Source organism: Colias philodice, chromosome 13, assembly GCF_061535455.1.
Source record: "Colias philodice isolate Cphi_HAF_F1 chromosome 13, ilColPhil1 Martin Lab GWU primary, whole genome shotgun sequence".
In the NCBI taxonomy this organism is placed as follows: domain Eukaryota; kingdom Metazoa; phylum Arthropoda; class Insecta; order Lepidoptera; family Pieridae; genus Colias; species Colias philodice.
In genome coordinates this window covers 11,588,030-11,613,392 of record NC_143098.1, presented here as the reverse complement: position 1 = coordinate 11,613,392, position 25,363 = coordinate 11,588,030, and the positions used below count along the sequence as shown (strand labels likewise).

The following is a 25,363-nucleotide window of genomic DNA, read 5'->3' as shown; positions in this document are numbered from 1 at the left end:
GGATTGTGCTGTATTCTTCAAAGGTTAAGGCTTGCTCTCCCACTACTCTTTTTATATGCTGTTTTAGGCTTCTTATCGATCTTTCCCAAATTCCTCCTGCGCTAGGCCACGATGGACAGTTCCAGTGCCATTCTATCTCCATTTCGGTGATTTCTTTGTAAAAACTATCGCTAAAATTGCTTATTAATTCATTATATTCTTGTTGTATAATTTTATTTGCTCCGACAAAGTTCGTGCCATTATCTGAATATATATGCTTTGGGGTTCCGCGTCGTGCTGCCATGCGTCGCAGAGCCGCTATGAAAGTTGTGCTGCTAAGGTCAGAAACTATCTCTATGTGTACCGCTTTCGTAACCATGCATATGAATAACGCTATGTAACCTTTCGTGGTTTTAACTCCTCGACCTTTATTAATCTTGACGTTGACGAATCCTGTAAAATCGACTCCTGTATGATAAAATGGAGGAGCTGGATTAACACGATAACTAGGCATATCTCCCATTAGTTGATGTAATTTCGTAGGCTCTCGCTTTTTACATGTGATACAGGTACGAAGTTGCTTCTTTGTTGCTCGATATCCCTTAACTATCCAGTATTTTTGCCTTAAAATTGAAATAGTAATTTTTGCTCCACCGTGAAAAGAAAGTTCGTGTGCTTCGTTTATAAGTAGTTCCGTTAAACGTCCGCTATATGGAATAATTATTGGATATTTCATATCTTCGCTGATGTTTGCATTCTTTAAACGACCTCCAACTCTTAAAATACCATTTTCATCTAAAAATGGATTTAAGCTTAATAATGCACTATTCGATCGTAATTTATTTTCCTTTTTTAATTGCTCTAAATCAGCTGAGAATTCAGTCGATTGAACATATTTAATAATTGCCGTTTTAGCTTTTCTCACGTCTTGTAATGTGAGATACGTCGGCCTTTGTTTTAATGACGGTGTAATCGCTCGTAATATCCATGCTAATACTCGTACTATTTTTAATAATGAACTATATTTGTTTAATAAATTATCTATTATGCTTGATGTGTATGTTTTTTGAATGATATTAACTTGTTTTCTTATTTCTAAATTTGTCATATAATTAGTTTGCTGCTGCTTATTTTTAAAATCTGAACTCAATAACCATTCTGGACCTTGCCACCATAATAAATTTTCTTTTAATTGTAATGCTGTTTGACCTCGACTCGCTGCGTCAGCTGGATTCTCCTTCGTTTTTACATAGCGCCATGATTGAGATTGCATTGTTTCGTGAATTTTCTTTACTCGATTTGCTACAAAGGGCTTCCAACGGTCGGGGTTGCCGTTAATCCAACCAAGGGCTACCATTGAATCGCTCCAACCATAAACTTCAACTTTTGTGCTGCTGATGCTATTTTTTATTTTATTCATTAATTTTGTTAATAACTCCATGGCACATAATTCTAATCTAGGTAAAGATACTTCTTTTTTATTCGGTACTAATCTGGATTTTGCTGCTATTATTATAGTTGAGATTGCGCTATTTTTTGCGACTCTGGCATATATGACGCATGCATAGGCTTTTATTGAGGCATCGCAGAACCCATGTAATTCAATTATGCTATTCTCATTACATCTATACCATCTGGGAATTTTAATACATTTTAACGTATTTAGCTCATTTTTTATTTTTATCCATTCGCTTTTTATATCTTGAGAGACTGGATCACGCCATTCAAGATCTGCTTGTAACCATACTTTTTGAAATAAAATCTTAATTTTTGTTGTAAGCGGCGTCAACCATCCTAATGGGTCAAATAGCTTAGACATTTCCGATAATAATTTTCTTTTCGTTAACTTTGCTGAATTTTCATATAATACGCTATCATAGTCGAATACAAATACGTCACTAATAGGGTCCCATCGTAGGCCTAATGTTTTCGGCGTGTTTTCCGTTTTGAACATAAATGTTGATTGCTCGTCTCGTTTTCTGCTGTTTATGTTTTCAATGAGGCTCTTATCATTTGCAATCCATTTTCTCAAAAAGAACCCTGCTCCGCTAAGTACATGATTCACCTCCGCTATTTTTTGCTGACCTTCGCTAATTGTGTGTGCTCCCGAAATGTAGTCATCCATATAAAACTCTTCTTTAATGCTTTTTGCTGCTTTTGGGAAATTATTTTGCTCATCTTGTGCTAGTTGATTCAACGTCATAATTGCTAAGAAAGGTGCTGCTTTCGTTCCGTAAGTGATAGTTGTTAATTGATACGCTTTTATAGGCTGGTCTGGGCTTGATCTCCACCATATTTGTTGAAGTTTTTGGTCTTCTTCTTTTACTAATATTTGTCGATACATTTTTTCAATATCAGATGTATAGGCGTAACGGTATAGTCTCCAATTGATAATGATACTTTGTAAATCCTTTTGCATATTGGGTCCCTTGTGCATAACGTCGTTTAAGCTGTAGCCTGTCGTGGTTTTTGCTGATCCGTTAAATACGACTCGTAGTTTAGTGGTGCTGGATGCTGCTCGCTGTACCCCATGATGTGGTAAAAAACATTGTACGCTTGAATTTAATGCTGCTAGTTTCATGTGTCCCAGTTGTATATATTCGCTCATAAATTGCTTGTATTGCTCCGATAATTCATGCTGCTTATTAAGTTTATTTTCTAAACTCTTAAATTGTGCTAACGCTAGTTTTTCAGACGATCCCAATTTTTCTAACGCTTGATCCTCCATAGGTATGCTTACTTCATAACGTCCGTTTTTTAATCGCTTTGTAGTTGCTAAGTAATAATCTAAACACTGCTTATCTTTCGCTGACATATCATTTTGCTCCTGTATATCCTCTATTTTCCAAAAATCTTGAATTGCTTGTATATGATTCAAAATAACGTTGCAGTGGAAGGTATTTATGCTGCCTCCACATAATAACCATCCCAATTGCGTCTGCTGTGCTAGTGGTTGTGAGATTTCGCGGCCTCGAATGATCCCATCTAACATAATGTACGAATAAATATCTGCTCCAAATAAAATATCTATTGCTCGGCTTTTGTTAAATTCTGGATCTGCTAAGTTTAAGTGCGCTATACATTTCGACCAGCCGGGTTTTTCAAACGATCTATTAGGTAGATTTTTTATAAGATTAGTCATAATGAATGTATCGACGTTGAAAGTAAAATTGTTATATATAGATTGGCAATTAATCTTGAGTTTTCCACGACAGTTGTTTTCTTGGCCCCCTACACCAAGGACGATCCATTTGCTTTGTTGACGTTTTAAGCCCAGTTGCTGTGCTGCTCGTTCGGTTATGATGCTAATTTGAGACCCTTGGTCGATCAGTGCTCGCATTATGTGCTGTTTGCCATCTTCAGCTGTTACCTTTACCAATGCGGTAGCTAAAAGTACTTCAGAGTCATCTTGCTGAGACATATTCGATTGATTTTTGGGGCTGTAATAGACCTGTCTTTGGGTGTTGCTACTCATCAATTTTTTATTTCTAAAATTTTCGCTAGCTTGCTGCTTAAAACAGTCGTGTAATAACGTGTGATGTGCGCCAGCACACACATGACACCGCTTATTCGAAGTACATTGACTTCCATTGTGATCAAAAATGCAATTAATGCAAAACCGTAGTTGCTTAACCGTTTGTAGTTTATTCATAAATGATAATTTAATAAATTGTGGACAATTAGTGAGCGCGTGTTCGAAATTGCATAAGGGGCATTTTTTCGCTGATGTGTGCATTGACGTCAGTGACCTCTTTACTTGATTATTAATATTAATTCTATTTGAATTAATATGTATAGATTGTCTGTTCGTTGCTAATAATTGGTTTGATGTTCTATGATATCTTTGTTCTGCTGCTGAATTTTGGTTTCTTCGTGATGATTCAAGCGATGTAAATTTGTTTTCAAGAAAATCCAAAAATTCTTGTAGTATAGGGAGCTCTCGACTGTTTTTTAATGATTCTACGTATTCAGAATAAGTTTCGCTGTCTAATTTTTGCGATAATAAATGTACCAATAGCGGATCCCAAGTAGTTATATCTACGCCCAGGTTTTTTATAGCGTGCAAGCTTTCTAATGTGACGTCATGTAATTTCTTGATTGCTAGATATGATTGCTGCTGTATATTAGGTAAATTGAGAAATATGTTAACGTGCGATGTAAAAATTAGCTTCTTGTTATCAAATCGATGATTAAGGATGTTCCAACAAACTAAATAATTATCGGAGCTGATAGGCAAATGCTGTATAAGGCGCTCGGCTTCCCCGCTTACTTTAGCTTTCAAAAATTGCATTTTTTGCGCGTTCGATATTGATGTATTTTTATGTATAGCTTCATTGAAAAGGTCTTTGAATGATACCCACTGATGATAATTGCCAGAAAATGTCGGTATATCCATCTGCGGAGTTGATTTATCTCTATGACTTGTTGCACACATTTTTGAGTTTATAGCTCTCTTTGTATTAATATATATTTTTTCATGCTTAGTAAAATTAATTTCGTACGCTTCATCTTCCTCTCCAAGTTCACCCACTATCTCCCAATGTAGATTTTCCACCGCTGACCATCGATTGTGGAGAATACGAAGGGAGTCTTCATATTCCCACTTCTCCTCCAAATTATTCACATCAATATTGCTTACTGCTCTGATAAATGCTTTAAAATTGACTTCCTGATAAATCGTCTAATTTGCTGTTGGTCCCCCGTGATTGAAATGTTGTAGACCTAGGCGTCGTTTGAGATTCTAACCCGGATCCTCCCGCTTTCGGCTCTAGATGGGCTTGCTTTTGTAATAAAAAATTATCATATGCTTCACTGATCGCTTCCTTTGCTCGAATATAAATGTCGTGAATGTTAATAAATTCTTCCCGCATAAAATATTGATGCTGTGTCGATTCATATTTTAAAAGCTTTTCATGATTTTTCTGGCATTCATCCCATAAAGATTCTAATATATCTAAACGCTGTCTGCAATATTCGATACTCTTACGCTCTGCACTATCCTTTTTAAAATTCGCTAATAACTTCTTTATTTTGTCCTTGATCTCAAGTTGGACCGCATATAAAGCTTCCATTGTAATATAAAATAATCAAACGGTAGAAATAAAAAATAAAATGGAAAATTCTTACTTGGCTGTCTCGGATACGGTCGACGTGGCTACGTCCCCGGATACCTTAGGTTGCTTGCTGTTGCTGGCTGACGTGGCGGTTGACGCGTGGCGGCACGTGCTGGTGACGTAGGCGGCTGGCTTACGTCTCGCTGGTTGCTGGTTGTTGATTCCTTGTTGCTAATTTCTGATGGCTATTTGCTGCTTGCTGATTGCTATATGCTAATTTTTGGTCACTGATCGTCTGTTGCTAATTGATAGTTGCTGATTGCTAGATGCTGACTGCTGAATGCTCGATGCCAATTGCTGGTCGCTTAATGCTGGATGCTAGATGCTGATTGCTGGATGCTAGATGCCTGATGCTAAATGCTAGTTGCTGGTCGCTTATTGTTGATTGCTAGACGCTAGATGCTGGATGCTAAATGCCAAGTGCTAGATGCTAATTGCTGGTTGCTAAATGCTAGTTGCTAGATGCTGGAGGCTAGATGCCAAGTGCTAGATGCTAATTGCTGGTTGCTAGATGCTAGTTGCTAGATGCCTTTTGCAGTTCACGGATTGCTGATTGCTACTTGCTATATGCTGGTCGCTGATAGATAATTCCTGATTGCTACTTGCTATATGCTGGTCGCTGAATGATAATTTCTGATTCTGCTAATTCTGCTGTTCTGTTAATTTCTATTCCGCTCGAATGCTGCTGCTAGATATTCTGATAGGGGGTTTTGCTGCTGGCTGGCTGTACTTTGCTCGGGGCGATGCGCGTGGCGACACGTGGAGCTGACGCAAGCTCTTTTATGGCTTGAAAATGCTGGATTTTGTATCTCGTTAAAATGCTAATTTTGGCTGCTGTTGAATGATATGCTGCTTGCTTGTAGTTATAAGATAATACGCTGAATAGATATCACGGGGGAAGAAGGGACACGTGGATTTCCGGTTCCACGTCACACTTTACACTCGCGACGCGGCACACTTTTTTACGGTGATCCGGCTCGAAAATGTACGGTTTACGTATTACATCGAATGTGGACTGTATTTAGGTCGCTAATATGCTGCTAATAATGCTATGATATTATGGGACAACTGGGAACACTTTAATTATTGCTAATAATTATATATAATTTACGCGGATTCGAGCGGATAGATTAGCACTCGGGCGCTGCTATGGAAGAACTGCGCTTTCCGGCCGGCTCGGCCGTCGCACGATAATAATGCTGAGGCAGCTTGACCTCATTTACGTTATTGCTCAATAATTGTCATTAATGTAATGTAACTGGATATATGATATAGATGGATAATAAGTAATTTAAAATAAAATATTTGTTCGCTGCTCGAACAAATGTAAACAATACATAGTATCGTAGTTAGCTAACAGCTAACCCAGTTCCCGGTGACATCCTGGCGGCTGGCAGTGGGTCAGGAGGGCGAGGGCTGAGGACGCAATGCAGGTCGGTCGCCCGATATCGGAGATCGGAGATCGCGCTCTTTTATCTGTCGCGTGTTTATCGGTATCTGTCGATATCTCGTCGCGGTGCAATTCCGTAATACACTGTACGAAGATAAAGTTATGTTGAATTTGTCGTAGGAGATACGTTTTTGTTACTAATGTTTTTTGTAAACATGGAAATGAAAGCAACATACGACATACCTCAGTGTTATTTTTACTTGACTTAAACTCTGCCAGTTCTGCCACTAGACACCTTTGCTTGTTCTTATGAGTAGACTAGTATGTACCTAACCCATAATATTGTATTATATTCTCATAATATTTATAATGACAAACTCAAAACTAGGTAGGTACTCACACCAACTGTCTATATTTTTCGATATGTATATATTTATATGTAATAAGCTAACAGGAACCAATGTGCAGAAGATTATCCGAAAATGCAACAAGCTACATCTAGTTTTCAATATTTATGTGTAAGTGTGTTAGGTCGTGTAGTAACAGTAAACACGTTGTTCTCAACAGAGATGGCGCACGAGAGCGGCGGCGCGGAGAGCTCGCCGCAGCACACGCCGTCGCCGCCGCACGCGCCGCGCCTGCCGCCCGCCGACACCAGCTTCCACCACCAGATCATGCAGGTGAGCTGCTTGCTGTAGATAGTCATTGGTGTCGCGGAAACACATGATGCATTCCGGATTATTTACTAAAAACTACTGGAGTCACCCCGTATAAAAATATTGAGAATTGCTCGAGTAATAGCAAAAGAATAATCAAATCTTTATTTTCTAAGTAAAATGTTGTTTTAGAAGTAGAGCGTGTGGGTTATAACCTTTCTTTATTTTATAGGCTTCTATATTACGTACCGCTACAGAATTTAAGAAACCATCATTATCAACAAATAATGAATAATCTCAATTTTCTAAATCAGCTCGTTCTTGCGAATAATAAATATGCTGTATGGTCCGGGAGCCAGCAGCAGATTTTATGACCAAGTTCCTCTCAAGCGGTAATTAGTAAAATGCATCAAAGTATAGTATTATGAAGCCTCGTGAACGTCAGCTGGAGCTCGGTTGGGGGGAAGAGCGGTTGTAGCCTCCCGTATCAGCTGACGGTTTTTCCACCAAGATACAGCCAGCTGACATATATATTTATCCACAGTTACATATAAGCTATCATCAGGTAAATTTTTGTTTGAGAGGAAATAACGGAAAATAAATTTTTCTTTAAATTTAACTTTCATGTTCGAGACACCAGCTGACGTATAATACACCATGTTGTAACCAGCTGACTATTTTTTTTCGTTGAGATATTGGGTTAGCTACAATTTGACAATTTTTAGCTGAGAGGAAATGAATGAATGAATGTATTTTTTTCCTATGTGCGTGGGAGGCTACAACCGCTCACCCCCCCAACCGAGCGCCAGCTGACGTTCACGAGGCTTTATAATACTATACTCTCATGCGTCTGACGAATTATCTCTTGAGAGGAAATAGTTAACCAAATTTGCACCTGGCTCCCTAACCAGTATTTTTATTCAAAATTCGTAAATGTAAATTCAAAGCAAAGCATTTACAATATTATTTTAGGAATCCGAATATCGTAAAATGTTAGAAATAAGACGGAGTGTAATAATAAATAAGTATTTTAATATTCATTTATAAATTTAAAAATATAAAAAGATTACACAATAAGTCGTGTTAAAGTCACGGTCGCTGCGTTTTGCTTTTTAATAGAAAACTAATTCTGTCTCAATCGAGAAGTCCATATGGCAGGATCAAACAAAGCCTTGTTAACACGAAGAAGATTTGCATCTTTTAAAAGATTAATAACACATAATATTCCCGCATCGTACACGCTATAGTAGCAACTGCCGAATATTTGAATGAAATAATTGCGATGGTGTGTTTCGCCCAGTGTAGCGGCGCAGAAATAGCCGACCACGTGCGCCGGCGGTGCTCTGGGCACCCGCCGACATCCGCACTACGGGCTATTTGCGTACCCACATAACGCACCCGCGGACGTCTTATCGCAACCACTGTGTACTTCACAAATATTTCAAACGTCTACATTTGAAATTGATAGTTCAGGATCCATCGCCCATTTTTGTACTTTATTACTATTGCACGCCTCATAAGCGAAGCGTTGAGGTGGGTACTACTGTCACTTCGCGCAAAACATCTGATTTTTCAAACTTAAAATGTCTTTATGTATCATACATTGCACTTGTAAGATAATACATACACACACATATTAAGAAAAAACACTATTTTTAACGTTCATGATATTTTTGATGTCATTTTTGTTATTTAAACTAGTTAAAAAACAGTTTAAAAAAGTTCTGTCTTGGACGTCCGTGTGTCTGTATGTGCGGATCCTTTTTCTTGTTAACACGATAGCGACCGAAATACTTTACTAATCGAGTCTTTTTTTTTCTCTTACGCTTGAGTATGCTCAGGAATAGAACCCTTTCATTTTTCAGGGTCTGATTCGATGTGGTTTAATTGTTATTAAATAAACAAAAATAATAATTAATAAATATTTATTAAAAAAAAATTATGAGGCGTGCACTTTTGGATTTTCCAAATTATCAAGCTAATTTTCCGTGAGAACCATCAATCAAAATATTTTATCCTTGTTACCTCTGTAAGCTACAACAATCGAGAGTTTCGTATAATAAATTATTGGGCGTCTCATCAAAACAAAGCTACTCAATGCTTTATAACGTCTACATGTGCCCGTTTGTACGGTACAACTGTGTCACTTGCAAGATGGATTAAAAGTAATAGAGTTACTAAGACGATATGACGATTCAAAAGTTCTTCTAGAAGAAGTCTAATTGAATAAATAAATGTTTGAGTTTGATATTGATGTTTATCGTGAGAAACTAGGCGGTCAATGATTTTGATGCAAAATATAAACTATAACATGATTGGTGGCCAAACCCACACGTAGAGATAATCTGATTGAAAGCTCTGTGATGCAGACACGAGGGAGATGCACGCCATATTGCAAAACATGGCGCTTAATTATTTATTGATCCTGTTCGGACTTTAGATTTAGGTATAGGTTTGCAATTTCTACGTAGGTCTTAACTCTATGTTATACTTCTATTAAGAACTTCAGTCTAACATTCTACACACGCTGGTCTTCAATATAATAAGCCGCATCTCATAATATTATAAGCTAATGAATAAATAAATCCCCGTGACCTTTCGCCACACCGCGCCGAAGCCGACTCGTTTTAACGGGATATTTTTAAAAATTCCCGAGATCGTTATAAATAACTGATATACAACAAAACGCTGCGTCCGTCTGCACGCTATATTTACCCGGTTCTGGTAACACCGCCGAGTAAATATATCCGCCGCTTCGATAAAGTTGCCGATGCTAATGCATTAAACAATATAAATAGACCGATCAAAGTGCGCTTTACATTTTAAATGCAAAATGAGCGATCCAAAAACACGCGGAACTAGAGAACTAAAAGGGTAATCAAACCTGAGCTGTGAATATAAAATTCGGTCAATGTCTAAATTTACATGAAGAGTCTTCCTACTCGGAATAGTGTGGTTGACAATCAGATGCATTCAGTGTGGGCGCTGAACATTAACGAGCGATAAAGCAGTTTCCCAATATTTTGGGCGCGCCCACACACGCGCTCCTCCGCGAAGTTATTCCTGAAACATTCCGCACCCGCCAATCTCTTTTTTTTTTCAAACCAAATTAATAGTCGCGACGCTGAAATCATTCGCCGGCGTTTTTCCCAGCGCTGCTAACATCCTGAATACATCATAATCAATTCTACTGGTATCACTTTTTGTAACTCGTCATAAATATATTAAAGAAGAAATGGAAGCTAATGATCTCAGAAGAATTTCGCTAACTAATCTAACACATATACTTAAAATAATAAGCAATTCTTTATAATTATGTTAATTATCATAATCCCACGTGGTCAAAGTGTATATTAAAACTCGAATCTTATCTTATCTAATTAAAATTATAATTAAATTTGCAATTTTTCGTAATTGATAAAGTCTCCGAATAACAATATGTTAATGATTAGACTAATAACTGGAATATTAAATACAGAAGTGATAGGAATACTGGATTAAAGTGGAAATTAATTAACGCACCTATAGATAGCCATCATACCTACATCGTAGAATAGCTTGTTCGATTTGAACTCATTTTAAGTATTTACAGTTTATTTGCTATTACTTATTTCTTTTGACATCATTATTGATTGAGATTGACAAAACTTAGCTACTTAAACAGCCTTAAGGCCAAATTAGAACTAAAGAAATAAAAATTTTCCTTCACGATACGGGCTCCTCATCAACTCCCTGTGTGAGATTTGTTCACAAACTGTGTCCTATATGAATCTCCTCTCGTTGTCAGAATCAGAGCCCAAGAAAGAACCATATTGCGGAGAGGGCGAAACAAACTTTAGAGAATAGTTTCCTGTTACAAGTGAGTTATTTGAGTTACTGTTGAGTTGGGCCTCCTCGGTGTTCTCCCTTGCACAACTCTTCAACATTAACGCCATTAAAAGGTGACAGTTTCGGGTTCTTTTCTCGCCAGACGAGGAACAGACGTCAATCGTTACTTGCAATAATGAACGAGTTGCCAATTTGTTGTTCGGAAGATTAATGACGTTGAAAAGTTGTGCATTCAGAAAACGCTGAAATCTCCCTGACTCGTATACTAATTAACAATGAAGTGTGTCAAATTCAACGACGTTAAATTAATCCGATGTTGAGGGAGGCTATTTTAGACAACCCTGGGCTATATTTGTAGTTGTAATGTTGGAGCTATGATGAGATTTGGTCGATTCCCTTTATTATGTTGATACTACCAATAATAGAAACGAGCATAACATTCAGACTGACGTTTGATTTATTACTTTAAATGTCTCTCATTTATTTCTGCTTTGATTTGATTTTATCATAAAATTCATCTTTTCGTTATAATGTTGTTTGAATATGACACTTTTTATGAGTTCCTGTTCTACCATCACTGTTGTTTGTAAAACGCTTGTGTTATGTGGCATACATAATATTGAACAGTATTAATGTTTGTTTTGCATTTGTGTTAACTTACGAATAAAGCTTTGATCTGCAAAATTTATGTGCTTTTGCAATTTTATTTTCAAAACCTTGCGATGTACCTATCCTGAAAATTTTATGTAAAATACAAGAATATCCATGTGAATGTGATAGTATTGGATGTTACACGTGCTAAAAATAATATTGCACCGCATCAAATCATGTTAAGATTTAGAAAAATAATGTTTCATATTAACGTTCCAGTTAAAGAAGCAGCAACAGTTGCAACAAGAGATATTGTTGCAACACTTTCAACAGCAACGGCAACAGCTGGCAGAGCAACACGAGCAGCAAATCAGACATCATTTGAAGGTAACCTATTGTCTTCAAATATCTAATTTAAATCGTGAGTGAATTAAAACGCTTGCAAAATTTGTATTGAAGGTGATGTATTTTCTGACCCATCAGTCAGACAATAAAAACCGTAGCCAACATTTATATCTTTAGATATCATTTCTATTATAACGGACGTCTATTTATATAGTTCATTAAATATTACTTGATAGCATTGTGATTTATTAGCCGCGAAATATTTAACATGCCTAAACGTTCTTGGCTAGATGTTTTGGCAAGATCGCTGTTAAAACATTTGCGCAGATTGCCTAAAATATGCTCTTTTCTGCGAAATTATATGAACACCTCATGTAACATTTAGCGATGTGATAGAATGAAAACGCAGAAAACTTCTAAATTCTATATTAAAAAAATTAAGATCATAAAATGAGTTATTTATTGTCGTACGTTTTATATTATGATAATCAAAGCGCAACATCTTAAATTTATAGCTCCACATTCTGACGCAGAATTGCAAATAGGAATAGTCGGTGTCAGTGTTGCACGGACCCCATTATAAATAGACGTGAATGGCTCGTCAGCTTGCGTCACCGGCGCTGGACCGCTCCGCCGTTGACCTTACGTGACACCAATTATTAGCCGAGAAAAATTAGCGGCGATGACATAATACTAACTTAAACGGGAAGCTCGCGAGAGTCTTTTGTTTGGGAATCTACGCGTTTGTTGACGTTGTGACCGTGCAACTTTCTATGCGAGTTACAATATCTTGTTTGTAAGAACAAGTCAATTTCGTTTTCATGAATGTGTGTATTATTAATATAGCAACATTATTATTCAATAACATTATCTAAATCAATTGCAACAATGTCGATATGTGTATTTAATTATATTAAATTCATTGGTGGTCCATATTATAGAGTTATCGGATATCTCGACCAATAGTGTTAAAGTTTATTGCGTTTTTCATTAAATTTATTGCTATTGGTAAGGTAAACATAAACAATGATAACCTTATCGCGATTAATGCGTAACTGCGTATTTTAACGTTTCATTTCGATTGGAGTGCATTCAATAAATTGATTGGAGCTTCAAATATTAGGCACATTTGTGAGTATTGTGGAAAGGCATGTAATGTTAGGCACTGTAGGCATGTCTGTCCGCTCGCAGCTATGGGAGCAGCAGAAGGCGATGGAGGAGGCGGCGCTGCGCGAGGCCCGCGAGGCGCGCGAGGCGCGGGAGGCGCGCGAGCGGCACGAGCGCGACCGCGTCGAGCTCATGCGCAAGAAGGACAAGCACGAGCCCTGCGCCACCGCCTCCACGCAGGTCAAACAGAAGTTACAGGTGAGAGAGCAGTGACCAAAGTCATAAATGCAAAGTTTTAAGTCAAATCAATGAGCAGGGTGATTTTTAATGAATTCATTATTTCAATTTCAGGAATTTTTAAAGAAAAAACAGGCTGCCGCGAATGCCAACGGAACAGTACCTGGTTCACCTTATAGAAATTGGTAAGATTTTCTTTCTTTTAACTAATAGTTAGTTTACAAACAATGTGAGACCAAGAATAGTTCCCTGTGAAACACTACGCTTTGAATTTAATAATTTCCATTTATATTTTATTGTATAAACGTAATAATATGTATTCCGCTGCTAATGAAAATGCTGCTAATGCTGCTGTTTCCATAAAATGACCACAAAAATTACACTAACGCAACGTTGCAATTTCCAGGGGTATAGTGAAATCGTCGTCGGGCGAGTCGATAACGTCGACGGGCGCGACGGCGACGGCGCACCCGTACCGGCTGGCGGCGCCGCTGCCGCTCGCGCTCAACGCGCCCGCGCCGCAGCCCTCGCCCGCCGACTACCCGCTGCGCAAGACTGGTGAGACACCCTGTCCAACGCAACGCTCAAATCCATTCACAGCTTTCCATTTCGACCTAACAATTTGTAAATTCGTGTAAATTTGATAGTGGGATTTTTGTATATAGACTAAAATGACGTTGTAATTATGCTAGTTTTATTTTTAATGACTTTGATTGAAGTATCTATTGTCGTGTGCAGATTTGATGGACTAATATTGATAATATTACAAATGCTCTTATAAAATTTGGCATGTCAAGCTAATATAATGCGTGTGAAACTATTAATTGAAACTGAAATCACTTTCGATGCGTCATGTGCATATTTTCCAACGATTTTTATTATTTTTGTATGCACAAAAGTCGAAAGTGGTTGCAACAGTGTGTGCGTGGAGTAGTGCTAGTAACCGCATGTGTGTGTAGCGTCGGAGCCGAACATGCTGAAGGTGCGTCTGAAGGCGCGCGTCATCGAGCGCCGCGCGTCGCCGCTCGCGCGCCGCCCGCTCAAGACGCGCCACAAACACCGCAGTGAGTACTTACAGCGCGTTACTATCAGAGGCGGCTCGCCCTAAGGAGCGCTGGTGCAGTGAACTCCCATAAATAATTATAATAAAATCATACTCCTTAATTTAATTATTAACATTAATTATTACTATTTAAAATCAATCGTAATCTTTAAAACTACTGTTAATACCAATGAATATATCCATCATTCCATCATCCCATACACCTGTATAATACCTACTGTATTATGTAACGCGCGAAGCGGAGCGCTCACGATTGCGCTCCAATGAAAAAAGATTTAGTACATTTCCTAATACGAAATCCAATAGGAGTGAAAGAGAGGGTTTTGCCAGAGCCCTGCGCGTGAAACAAAAGATTTTCTATGGAAAAGTAGCAAAATTCGGAGCGCCGCACCCGCAAACGTTGCCGGTTCGTTTTTACCGCCCGGCAGGACAGCGATTGCGCGCGCGGCGCGACGTTGCCAGTTTCCACTTCTATAATATAAACAAACACTCGAGTCAACTTCAATGCACGCGCGCGATTCATGCAATTTTCTAATTAGAATTATAAAATACGTGTTGAAATAGCCTGTAGTTATCAGTATTACTTGTGAGTGTTAAAATGAACAATAATTATAATGTGGCGTTCATTAAAAAGTGTGTTAAAACGTTACAAATTCGGCTTGAATGTAAAGCTAATAAGGGACCGCCACGGCCTGAACTTGATCTTACGCAAAAATGTACGACAAAAACGAAAACATATACGCGTGTGTTTAAATCTGAACAATATGTGAAAACACCGTGGTTGTGTGGTTGTGATGAAAGCAACAAACTATTTTGTTTTCCGTGTCTTTTATTTAAAGCGGGCGCGGCCGGCGGAGGTGAGAGTGCTTGGACTGAAACGGGCGTTGACGACTTAGCTCATCTTTCAATCAAGATGAAAAAACATTCACAATCTCGGTACCATTTGTTGAATGAACTGCAATTGGCGTCTATCGGACGACAAGACATTCGTAAAGCACTAGATTCCGCGTAGGTACCGAAAGTCAATACGCGAGTTCAATGACCGTGTCGATGAAAACAGACATATTTTACGAAGGTTAATAACTAGATTGTGTCGTATTTTGTGGTGCATTTCAAATTGCTTTATGGGGGCATGATGAGTCTTCGGAATCCCTGAATCCCGGAATGTATATATATATATTTTTTTTAATAAATTGTACTGATTTACACCATGTATTTTCAGTGTTTTATTTCAAGTGAACACCCATAAAATTTTGTCACGAGCCGCCTCTGGTTACTATGATCATCATGGTCTATGTTGACATTTTGTGTTGTTGTTATCTTTTTAGTTACAGATGCTAATAGGCTCGTTTCATTCTTTATTTCAGAAATCTGTGTAGACTAAATGAAAACTTGCATTTTTTTAGTTATATTGGAATAATACAACGTACGTGTAACTTCTGTGATTTTATTTCCAAATTAATCGTATCCGGTTCGAAGGACCGTGTTTTTTGGTCCTCGGAACCCGGAATTTTGTTTTTATTTTAAATTTCACACAGCAAATTGTTTGTTATTATGTGACTGACGCATTATACGTGCACAGACTGCGAGGGCAGCTCGGAGCGCGGGTCGCCGCCGGGCGCGTGCCCGACGCCCATCCGCGAGGAGGAGGAGACGGGCCGCTCGCCCGAGCTACTGTTCTCGTCGCCCTCGCTGCCCAACATCTCGCTGGGCCGGCCGCCGCCGCCGCGCCACCTCGCGCCGCAGCCGGTGCCGGTGGCGCTGCCGCCGGTGTGCGAGGCGGAGTGCGGCGAGGCGGGCGCGCGGCTGGCCAAGCGGCCGCTGGGCCGCACGCACTCGGCGCCGCTGCCGCTGGGCGACCCCGCGCTGCACCCGCCCTCCGCGCACCACTACCTGCGCGACCAGATACGGAAAACGGTATGGATACTAATCTAGTAGTTATTTGAAGTAGCCCAAACTTGACTCAAAAAAAAAAAAAAAAAATTATTATCAACTATTTGAGAGTGACCATAACTTAACTTAATTTACTAACATTAATATTAAGTTATTTTTTATTAATCTAACAAATGAATCCGTGTTATCCGTACATTATTGAAAAAATAATTTTTAATAATATTTTTTTTACCGTAATAGGGAATATTCATGTTTTTCTTTTTTGTCTTAAATTAATAGTTTACTATTTTATAACATAGAAAAAAATATTAATTTTCTTCAAAATACAATAAAAATATGTATAATAAAAAATTATTTTATTTTAAATAAATCACAAAATTTATTTAAATATCGAAACAATACTGATCGAAATACTTTTTTACTGTTCCTATTCCATAGTTCAACTTAAGTATTTGTTTCGTCAGGTGTTGACGCGCGCGCACGACGCGGCGGCGGCGCAGTTGCGCGAGGTGGGCGAGGAGGGCGAGGTGATCGACCTGACGGCGCGGCGCCCCGCGGCCGGCGCCCCCGCGCTGCCCCCGGGCGCCGCGCCCGTGCCCGCCGTGGGCGCGGCGCCCCTCGCGCGCGCGCTGTCGTCCCCGCTGGTGGGCGCGCGCACCCCCCCCACCGGCCTCGCCTACGACGCACTCATGCTCAAACATGGGTAAAGCGCTCGCCACACACTCGCAAAGTGGTGATTTTTTGTTCACACGTTTTAGTTGCTTTCTTTGATGCACCTTTTATTGTTGATCTTTATTTTTTAACTGTTTTTTGTCTCAATTGTTCTGATTTATAGCTATTTAACAAGTTTTTTACGTTATTGTTGTATTGCGCTATTAATTTTTGCTATTTTTCTATCGGATCCGGCTCGAAGGATCAAAATAGCCTTTTTCTGCACATTAACGTTGTCTATAAGTTGTATATTGTGTCCACCAGGTGCGGTTGCGGCGCGCACGCCCCGACGCACCCGGAGCACGGCGGGCGGCTGCAGTCCGTGTGGGCGCGGCTGTGTGAAACCGGCCTCGCCGCGAGGACGGAGCGCACGAGGCCCAGGAAGGCCACCTTTGAGGAGTTACAAGTATGATATTGTAGTCATTAAAGTTTTTATTAAAATTAAAATATAGATTAAAACTAATAAATCATTAAAAACCTTTTGAAATCTATTAACAAATGATTTAGCAGTAGATTATTGTACATCGTATTTTAGTATAAATTGTCTGTCGTTTGTGACGTTATTTTGACTAACGTAATTTTAAATCGCAATGTTATTTGTTTTGGATTCTTTAACGTGCTTTTTTATTATTTATAAAAAAACTTATTCATTTCAAAATCTCCTGAATGTTTCATATTATGTTTATACCGTTGTATAACGATCTTATCTCGTGTGACCCGCAGTCGGTGCACTCGGAGTCTCACGTGTACGCGTTCGGCGGGCGGTCGCGGGAGCGCGCGGCGGTGGGGGCGGTGGGGACCCCCACCCCCGCGGGTAGTGCGGCAGGCGGGGGGAGCGGCCCCCGCGCGCTGCGGCTCGTGCGGCTGGCGTGCGGCGGGCTGGGCGTGGACGCGGACACGCCGTGGAGCGAGGCGCACACGCCGGCCGCCGCGCGCCTCGCCGCCGGCGCGCTGCTCGACCTGGCGCTGCGCACCGCGCGCAACGAGCTGCGCAACGGGTACGTGCCATACACACACACACACATCGCGCTCACACTACACGCACACACTCATTAATGATCGAAATAATGTACTGTAATATGCAAATTGATTTCTTTATATTTTATTTTATTTCATTTGTATAAGAGAACATAACGGTCATGCATGCTACATAATATATTTAATATGTTGTGCTGTGTTGCATATTAACTACTAGATTTCCACCCGCGGCTTCGCCCGCGTTTTCAAAGAAAAACCCGCATAGTTCCCGTTCCCGTGGGATTTCCGGGATAAAACCTACCCTATGTGTTAATCCAAGTTACCTTCTATATGTGTGCTAAATTTCATTGTAATCGGTTCAGTAGTATTAGCGTGAAAGAGTAACAAACACAAACACACACACATCCTCACAAACTTTCGCATTTATAATATAAGTAGGAGTAAAACTGTTTTTTACATTATCTCTCTGATTAATTTTTTTAAATTTATCTATCAAATTAAATACTTAATTAAATAAATAAAAATATTACCTTCACATTCGCTTAACAACGGTAATATAGGCTATTTAGCATACCATGTTTAAATATAAATTTATAGTTGAATCGTTTCCATCGCCTTAAATACGTATTTATCATAATTTATTTATTAAATTTATTTTTTTGACTTATTGAAATTTACAAATTTTCCTTACGTATAGAAATTTTCCTGGCTTATAGAATTTTTCCTGACGTATAGAAATTTCCCCACGTATAGAAATTTTCCTGTCTTATAAACATTTTCCTGACTTATACAAATTTTCCTTATCTATACAATTTTGCTGCAAAGAGAAATTTTCCTGGCAGAATTTTTCCTGTCATATATAATTTTTCCTGACATACAAATTTTCCTGACGTATAGAAATTTTCCTGGCATATAGAAATTTTCCTGGCTTATAGAAATGTTCCTGGCTTATAGAAATTTTCCTGGCGTATAGAAATTTTCCCGACTTATACAAATTTTCCTTACGTATAGAAATTTTCCTGGCTTATAGAAATTTTCCTGGCTTATAGAAATTTTCCTGGCGTATAGAAATTTTCCCGACTTATACAAATTTTCCTTATGTATAGAAATTTTCCTGGCGTATCGAAATTTTCCTGGCTTATAGAAATTTTCCTGACGTAGAAATTTTCCGGACTTATGGAAATTTTCCTTATGGAAATTTTCCAGCTTATAGAAATTTTCCTGACGTATAGAAATTTTCCTGACGTAGAAATTTTCCGGACTTATGGAAATTTTCCTTTCTTATGGAAATTTTCCTTACTTATGGAAATTTCCCAGCTTATAGAAATTTTCCTGACGTATAGAAATTTTCCTGACGTAGAAATTTTTCGGACTTATGGAAATTTTCCTTTCTTATGGAAATTTTCCTTACTTATGGAAATTTTCCAGCTTATAGAAATTTTCCCGACTTATGGAAATTTTCCTGACTTATAGAAATTTTTCCTGACTTATCGTAATTTTTCTGTCAATCGAAATTTCCCTAACTATTGTTAAAATCATTTTTCTAATCTTCCTAAAATTGGAAATTTTTACGACTGATTAAAGTAAACCATTCTTCGCCCGTGGTACATATTATTATTTCGCAATAAAAGGTAGCCTACGTCCTTTCTCGGGTATCAAAATATCTCAATACCAAATTTCATGCAAATTGGTTCAGTAGTTTAGGCGTGATTGAGTAACAGACAGACAGATAGAGTTACTTTCGCATTTATAATATTAGTATGGATTAACATATAAAATATATATGTTGCGTTCTCTTACTTAAATTTCTAAATAGCTTTAAAAATAAGTATCAAATTTTATTCTAAATAATCACCAACACACAACAAAATGTTTATTTTTGATACCATAATGTATAATGTAATGAGTAATATTGCAGGTTCGCAGTAGTCCGACCGCCCGGGCACCACGCGGAGCCCAACCAGGCGATGGGCTTCTGCTTCTTCAACAACGTGGCCGTCGCCGCCAAGCAACTGCACCAGCGGCTCGGTCTGCAGAGGATACTTATCGTCGATTGGGTGAGTTATTTTATCAACTATCTTTAAAATCAAAAGTTATACTGTTTATAATTTGAGAAGAAAATTTTAAGTTGTTGTGAAAGCGTTTGACTTCGTTAATCTAGCTATAAAACGTCAAATTTTCACAAATACATTGCAAAATGCAGTTAAATACTATTATTTCAACCCGATCTTAATTTAGGACTAAATTATACTAACACAAACAAAACTATATTCAGTTCAACATTTATTGAACGTAGAGGTGTTCCGCAAGGCTCTGCTCTGGGTCCGCTGTCGTATGTTTGTTTGATAACGTGGTGTCTCGTGGCAGGACGTGCACCACGGCAACGGCACGCAGCAGATCTTCTACGAGGACCCGTCGGTGCTGTACATCTCGCTGCACCGGCACGACGACGGCAACTTCTTCCCAGGCACGGGCGCGGCCAGCGAGTGCGGCGCGGGCGCGGGGCTGGGCTACACCGTCAACGTGGCCTGGCCCGGCCACCCGCCGCTCGCCGACGCGGAGTACCTCGCCGCCTTCCGCACGCTCGTCATGCCCATCGCCAAGGTACGTGCCGCACGTCTCATTCAGTGTAGTTAGACGTGCGGTACACTTATCACTTGTTTATTATGTTAGGTATGATTTTGATGTGTCATGTTTGAAGTTTCTTCATATGAAATATACGATTTAAATTTATTGGTCCTTCGATCCGGATATGAAGCTACAAATGTGGTTTTAACGTTCATATGTGTCGGTTGCAGGAGTACGACCCGGAGATAGTGCTGGTGTCGTGCGGGTTCGACGCGGCGGGCGGGCACCCCGCGCCGATGGGCGGCTACAACGTGTCGCCCGCCTGCTTCGCGCACATGACGCGCGACCTCATGCAGCTCGCCAACGGGAAGGTAAGCGGCGGTCTGCGATTTATGATAAAACTGCAGAGACAGTAACCGGTGACAAGACAACGTGGATAAAGCTTAGCGTTTCCTCCCTTTTTTGATTCTATTTTGACGTAACAAATGTCATATTAATTCATGTTATTTGCCGTATTGGGGCAGGGGTTAAAAATATATAAAAATGCTTTTATTAGCGGGATACTTTTAGATGTAGTTTTGAATGTTTTTTTGAAGTGAAACTTCTTTATTGGGGTTGGAAAAAAATTTAGTGTAACATTTTTTCGTTACGCGCCATCTTGTTTTTATCCTTACCACGCGTGATTGACGTATTTCTATAAAGTTGCATATAGTAAATTATTTTTTGAAAAATAAGGTCATAAAGAAGTTTCACTTCTTAAGTGTGTACACTAGTACACGCACACATTTTTTTTATATGTTTGTAAGCTTTTACGTCGCAATGTATGTTTAATCCGTCGTCACTCAAGTGCGTGGTGTGCAGGTGGTGCTGTCGCTGGAGGGCGGGTACGACCTGGCGGCCATGTGCGACTGCGCGGCGGAGTGCGTGCGCGCGCTGCTGGGCGAGCGCGGCGCGGCGCCGGCGCTGGCCGAGCTGGCCCGCGTGCCGCACGCGCGCGCCCAGCACGCGCTGCGGGCCGCGCTCTCCGCGCAGGCGCCGCACTGGCCGGCCGTCAAGCGGTACCTGCCGCTCGTGGGCGTGTCGGCGCTGGACGCGGCGCCGGCCGTGGCGGGCGCGCGGCTGGGCCGCCTGCAGACCGAGCGCGACGCCGCCGACACGGCCGCCGCCATGGCCACGCTGTCCATGCACCCGCCCGCGCCCGACCTGCTGCCCCCCGCACACCCGCCCCCCGCACACCCGCCGCACGCGCACGCCGCACACGCGTTGCCCGCGCACGCGCACGGCCCGCACCCGCTGCCGCTCGCGCTTAGGTAAGTTTTTTAAATATTTACTAACGTTAGCTTAGTCACGTACTAACATTAATGGACCTCTGTCATCTAATTGTTTAAAATAAATAAAATAAAATAAGTGAACCCTCTGTACATTCTTATAGCTACTCTTCAATAGCAAACATAAAATTAGAATGGATAGTCATTTACTGCCTCATATAAATTTCTATCACAGACTACTTTCAGAGAGATGATCTTTAGTGAAATGATCCTTCGAGTTGTACATACATATATGAACATTATTTCGATTCAGTATTACATATCCATATTAATTATTAACATCGATATAAATAAACGGGACAAACTTAAAATATATACAATAAATAATAATAATATTCCAGGACAATTTTCACACACAGCACGATTTGATCCCATACTAAGCTTTTGCTTGTGTTATGATGGCTGATGGCTGACAAACATACATATATAATTTTTAAATAATACTTATATAGATAATACCTATTTTGAAACTTTAATTCTATCTACATAAATCTTACGCGCTAATTTTTTGTTTTCAGCCGTTCGGAGAGCTCACGATCTGTGTCTGAAGAGCCGATGGAACAGGATGAAGGCAAATGAGCGGTTGAACTTTATTCCCATGGTCCCCTCGTCCACCGTCCTCACTCCCCTGTGTCCCAGAGTCCCCCCTCCCCTCCCCTCTCCCCCCGCACACAACATTCCGCGCCCCGCGCCCCGTGCGACCCCGCTCCAGACGAAATCTTAATTTGAAAGCTTTAATATTTTAAGATTTGTGTACAAACTGTAAACTATATGGACACGCGCGTGTGTGTTACGGCCCGGGGACCGTCCCCGCCGTGGGGCTACCGAGCGGCTCCTCGTCCGCGTGACCTTTTGTCGCACATTTTTGTCGACTCCGACTCGCCCGCACTGCATTGTGTGGAGCTAGGCCGCTTTTCGCTGACCTTTTGTGTTTATAAATTAATGAAATGGAATCCCGGTCAGCCTCCGTAGCTCCGCGCAGTGCAGTGCGGGGCGAGGGGAGGGGGAGGGGGGCCGCTCGGGGGAACCTGCGGGCCTCAGCCGCGATGGCCCGGCGCCGGCTCGCACTTTACTGTCTCTGTAGATTTGTCTTTTGTCAAAAATATAGAATATTTTTAAATGTTGCCCGGGACGTTTCTTGCCCTTTAAGGAATTCAGTTCCGATAAGCTTGCTCCGATTGATGTACAAGTTAGTATAGTTGTCCCCTCAGCGGCGAGCCGGCGCCGGCGCGCGTCATACCAAAGATATCCGCCGCGTTCCCGTGCGTGTGTGTGTGTCTGTGTACACACGCACACGCACGCACACACGCGCCCCCCGCACACACACGCGCGCGTCCCCTTGTTGTTGCTTGCGGCAATGTGCTGATCGTGTTAAGTTGTAAGTTTACTTCTCTCGTACAAAACATCGCAAGGTGACCTTGTTTTGTGACTAAATATTACGTGTACGTTAAATACGATAAGCCCCATTTTTGTAAAGTAGCCGTAACGCGGCGGGCGGCCGGAGAGCTGCGCTTTCGTTGTAAATAAATATTTAAATAGATTATATCGGTGAGTGCCGCCCGCCGCTCCACTTAATGTGAAATCTGTGTATAGATATTATATTGTAACCCAGTAATGGTAAATAATTGTTATTTTTATATGAGAATGTCTAACGGCGGACGTTCCTCGAGTCCCGCCGCGGGACGCTCTAGTGGAACTATTTTTTATGTATTTTGAACATAAATTTGTATATTTGATGTTTTCGGCGCGTCGCGTCACTCTTGTAAATAAAATACTTATGACTGTTTTCAGATATTTAAATGATCGGTTGAGACGTATGTTGACTTAGATGTTTATATTTGTTGGAACTGAGATGTTTTCGCCGCAGAGTGCGGCTTGTCGCCATTCGTGCAATATAATTTATAGCGATGTTAGTTGCCGCGCCGTGTGGAATACATTGAGCTGTATGTATATAAGGAAGCGGCGCGGTTCTGTCTGTATGTAACGTATATTTTTGTATCGGCCGCGCGCCGCCGCGACTCGGATCCGATCCGCGCGATTAACAGATTTAAACAATGTTGTGTCTTTGAGAATTTTATTGTTAAAAATGGAAAACAAATGAAATAATTATTTAATGAATGTATATATTAAATATATATATTTGGAAATACTTTGGCATTTTTATTTTGTCTAAAATGAGACAATCCCCTATGAAAAGTACCTTCTATGATAATAAATACACTACACACTACAAATGCAATAAATCATTCCTTCAGGGCTCTTTGGTTGGCTTGGCCAAGGTCTAACCATAGGCTATCCGCTATCATTTATGTCATACTGACTTACATTTTAAAGAAATTAAAACGCTTGAATGATATAATATTCTCTCTTTCTTTTGAAATCATACACACGACCACACCCCGGACACTCCATACAAAATGATCGTTTTGACAGTCACACTGTAGAGACTGCAAATGTGTGTGTTAACGCTTTATGGTTGGCACATTTGTGACTAGCGTAAAAAGAAATTCGCGTTTTTCTGATGAAATACATCCGAAAACAGCACAATATCTAACCATTTTCTACGAAAAACGATAATCACAAATCCAAAATAATAAAATTACTTTAAGTCAATTTGATTAATGTTGTCAATCTTCGTTGCGTATCGTCCTTGCAGAAAAATATGGCCCATTTTATGTCTGATCGCGCGGGGGTGAGGTAATTTTAATTTTTGCGGGAGGCGGAGAGTGTCCGTTCTGTAGCGTTTAGCTACTATTACGTATTCTGTGACACGACACGATATTATAGAATTTAATTTAATCTGTAGATTAAATAAAACATTATTTCAACGCAAACAAATTATCATCATTTAGTAACTATTGATATCTGGATATTTTTTTCCATATAACATTTTTCCTAGCAAAATGACCTCTGTTATTGCTAAAATACAAAATCAATTATGAAAATAATACCCAAACGACGCAACATATTCTACTGCTATTTCAAAAATAAGTGCTAATGTCATTATAGCAATTATAAAATTTATCACTCAAAAAAGCTAACAATAAACTATTAACAAACATATTAAGACCTATCCAACAAAACCGCATGGCTGAAACCACAGGCTGAAACCCTTTTTTCAACCCTTTTTTGCGATAGATGTTGTTACTCTTAAAATTACAATTTCACAAATATTTTTTTTTCTGTAGGTATTTAAAATGCTTTAAACAAACATTAAAATTCATTCATTAAATTTAATTTCAATCTTAAAGACCTTTCCAGCAATACCCCCACTTCTTAGTTTAGTCTGAGTGTTGCGACTCCTTAAATTCATCGATATTAATAATTGAACAACGTAATTTAAACAAAACTAACTAACCTAATCAAATACATGCAAGAATATATTATATATTATTATAATGTAGTTTCAATTTTCAAACGTAAATTAAAGAATCTCATTATCAAAAGTATCTCACTATAAATCATAACAATAATGGAAATCAAAATACATTGATACTTTTCATTCAAACCCTTATTTAATCAATTCTCAATTTAACAAAAATCTATCCGAATTCGAGCGAATAATTTTTTTATCC

At 39.7% G+C, this 25,363-nt stretch overlaps 1 protein-coding gene across 5 annotated transcripts in view; it reads left to right on the top strand.

The window, feature by feature from the left end:
• Positions 1 to 23,937, top strand: part of HDAC4 (histone deacetylase 4) — a 107,746-nt gene extending 83,809 nt beyond the window's left edge. For 2 of the 5 annotated variants that reach the window (XM_089702861.1, XM_089702862.1), the window contains 16 exons: positions 7,051 to 7,163; positions 10,927 to 10,998; positions 11,838 to 11,945; positions 13,095 to 13,268; positions 13,362 to 13,432; positions 13,654 to 13,805; positions 14,207 to 14,311; positions 15,893 to 16,227; positions 16,668 to 16,906; positions 17,179 to 17,320; positions 17,638 to 17,912; positions 19,811 to 19,949; positions 20,260 to 20,496; positions 20,691 to 20,831; positions 21,322 to 21,770; positions 22,307 to 23,937. In XM_089702861.1, the coding sequence (XP_089558987.1) occupies positions 7,051 to 7,163; positions 10,927 to 10,998; positions 11,838 to 11,945; positions 13,095 to 13,268; positions 13,362 to 13,432; positions 13,654 to 13,805; positions 14,207 to 14,311; positions 15,893 to 16,227; positions 16,668 to 16,906; positions 17,179 to 17,320; positions 17,638 to 17,912; positions 19,811 to 19,949; positions 20,260 to 20,496; positions 20,691 to 20,831; positions 21,322 to 21,770; positions 22,307 to 22,367 (2,813 nt within the window). In that variant the 3' untranslated portion in view covers positions 22,368 to 23,937. The remainder of the gene's footprint in view (positions 1 to 7,050; positions 7,164 to 10,926; positions 10,999 to 11,837; positions 11,946 to 13,094; positions 13,269 to 13,361; positions 13,433 to 13,653; positions 13,806 to 14,206; positions 14,312 to 15,892; positions 16,228 to 16,667; positions 16,907 to 17,178; positions 17,321 to 17,637; positions 17,913 to 19,810; positions 19,950 to 20,259; positions 20,497 to 20,690; positions 20,832 to 21,321; positions 21,771 to 22,306) is intronic. The other 3 variants (XM_089702863.1, XM_089702864.1, XM_089702865.1) reach the window with 2 other exon arrangements.
• The last annotated feature ends 1,426 nt before the right edge of the window (positions 23,938 to 25,363 follow it).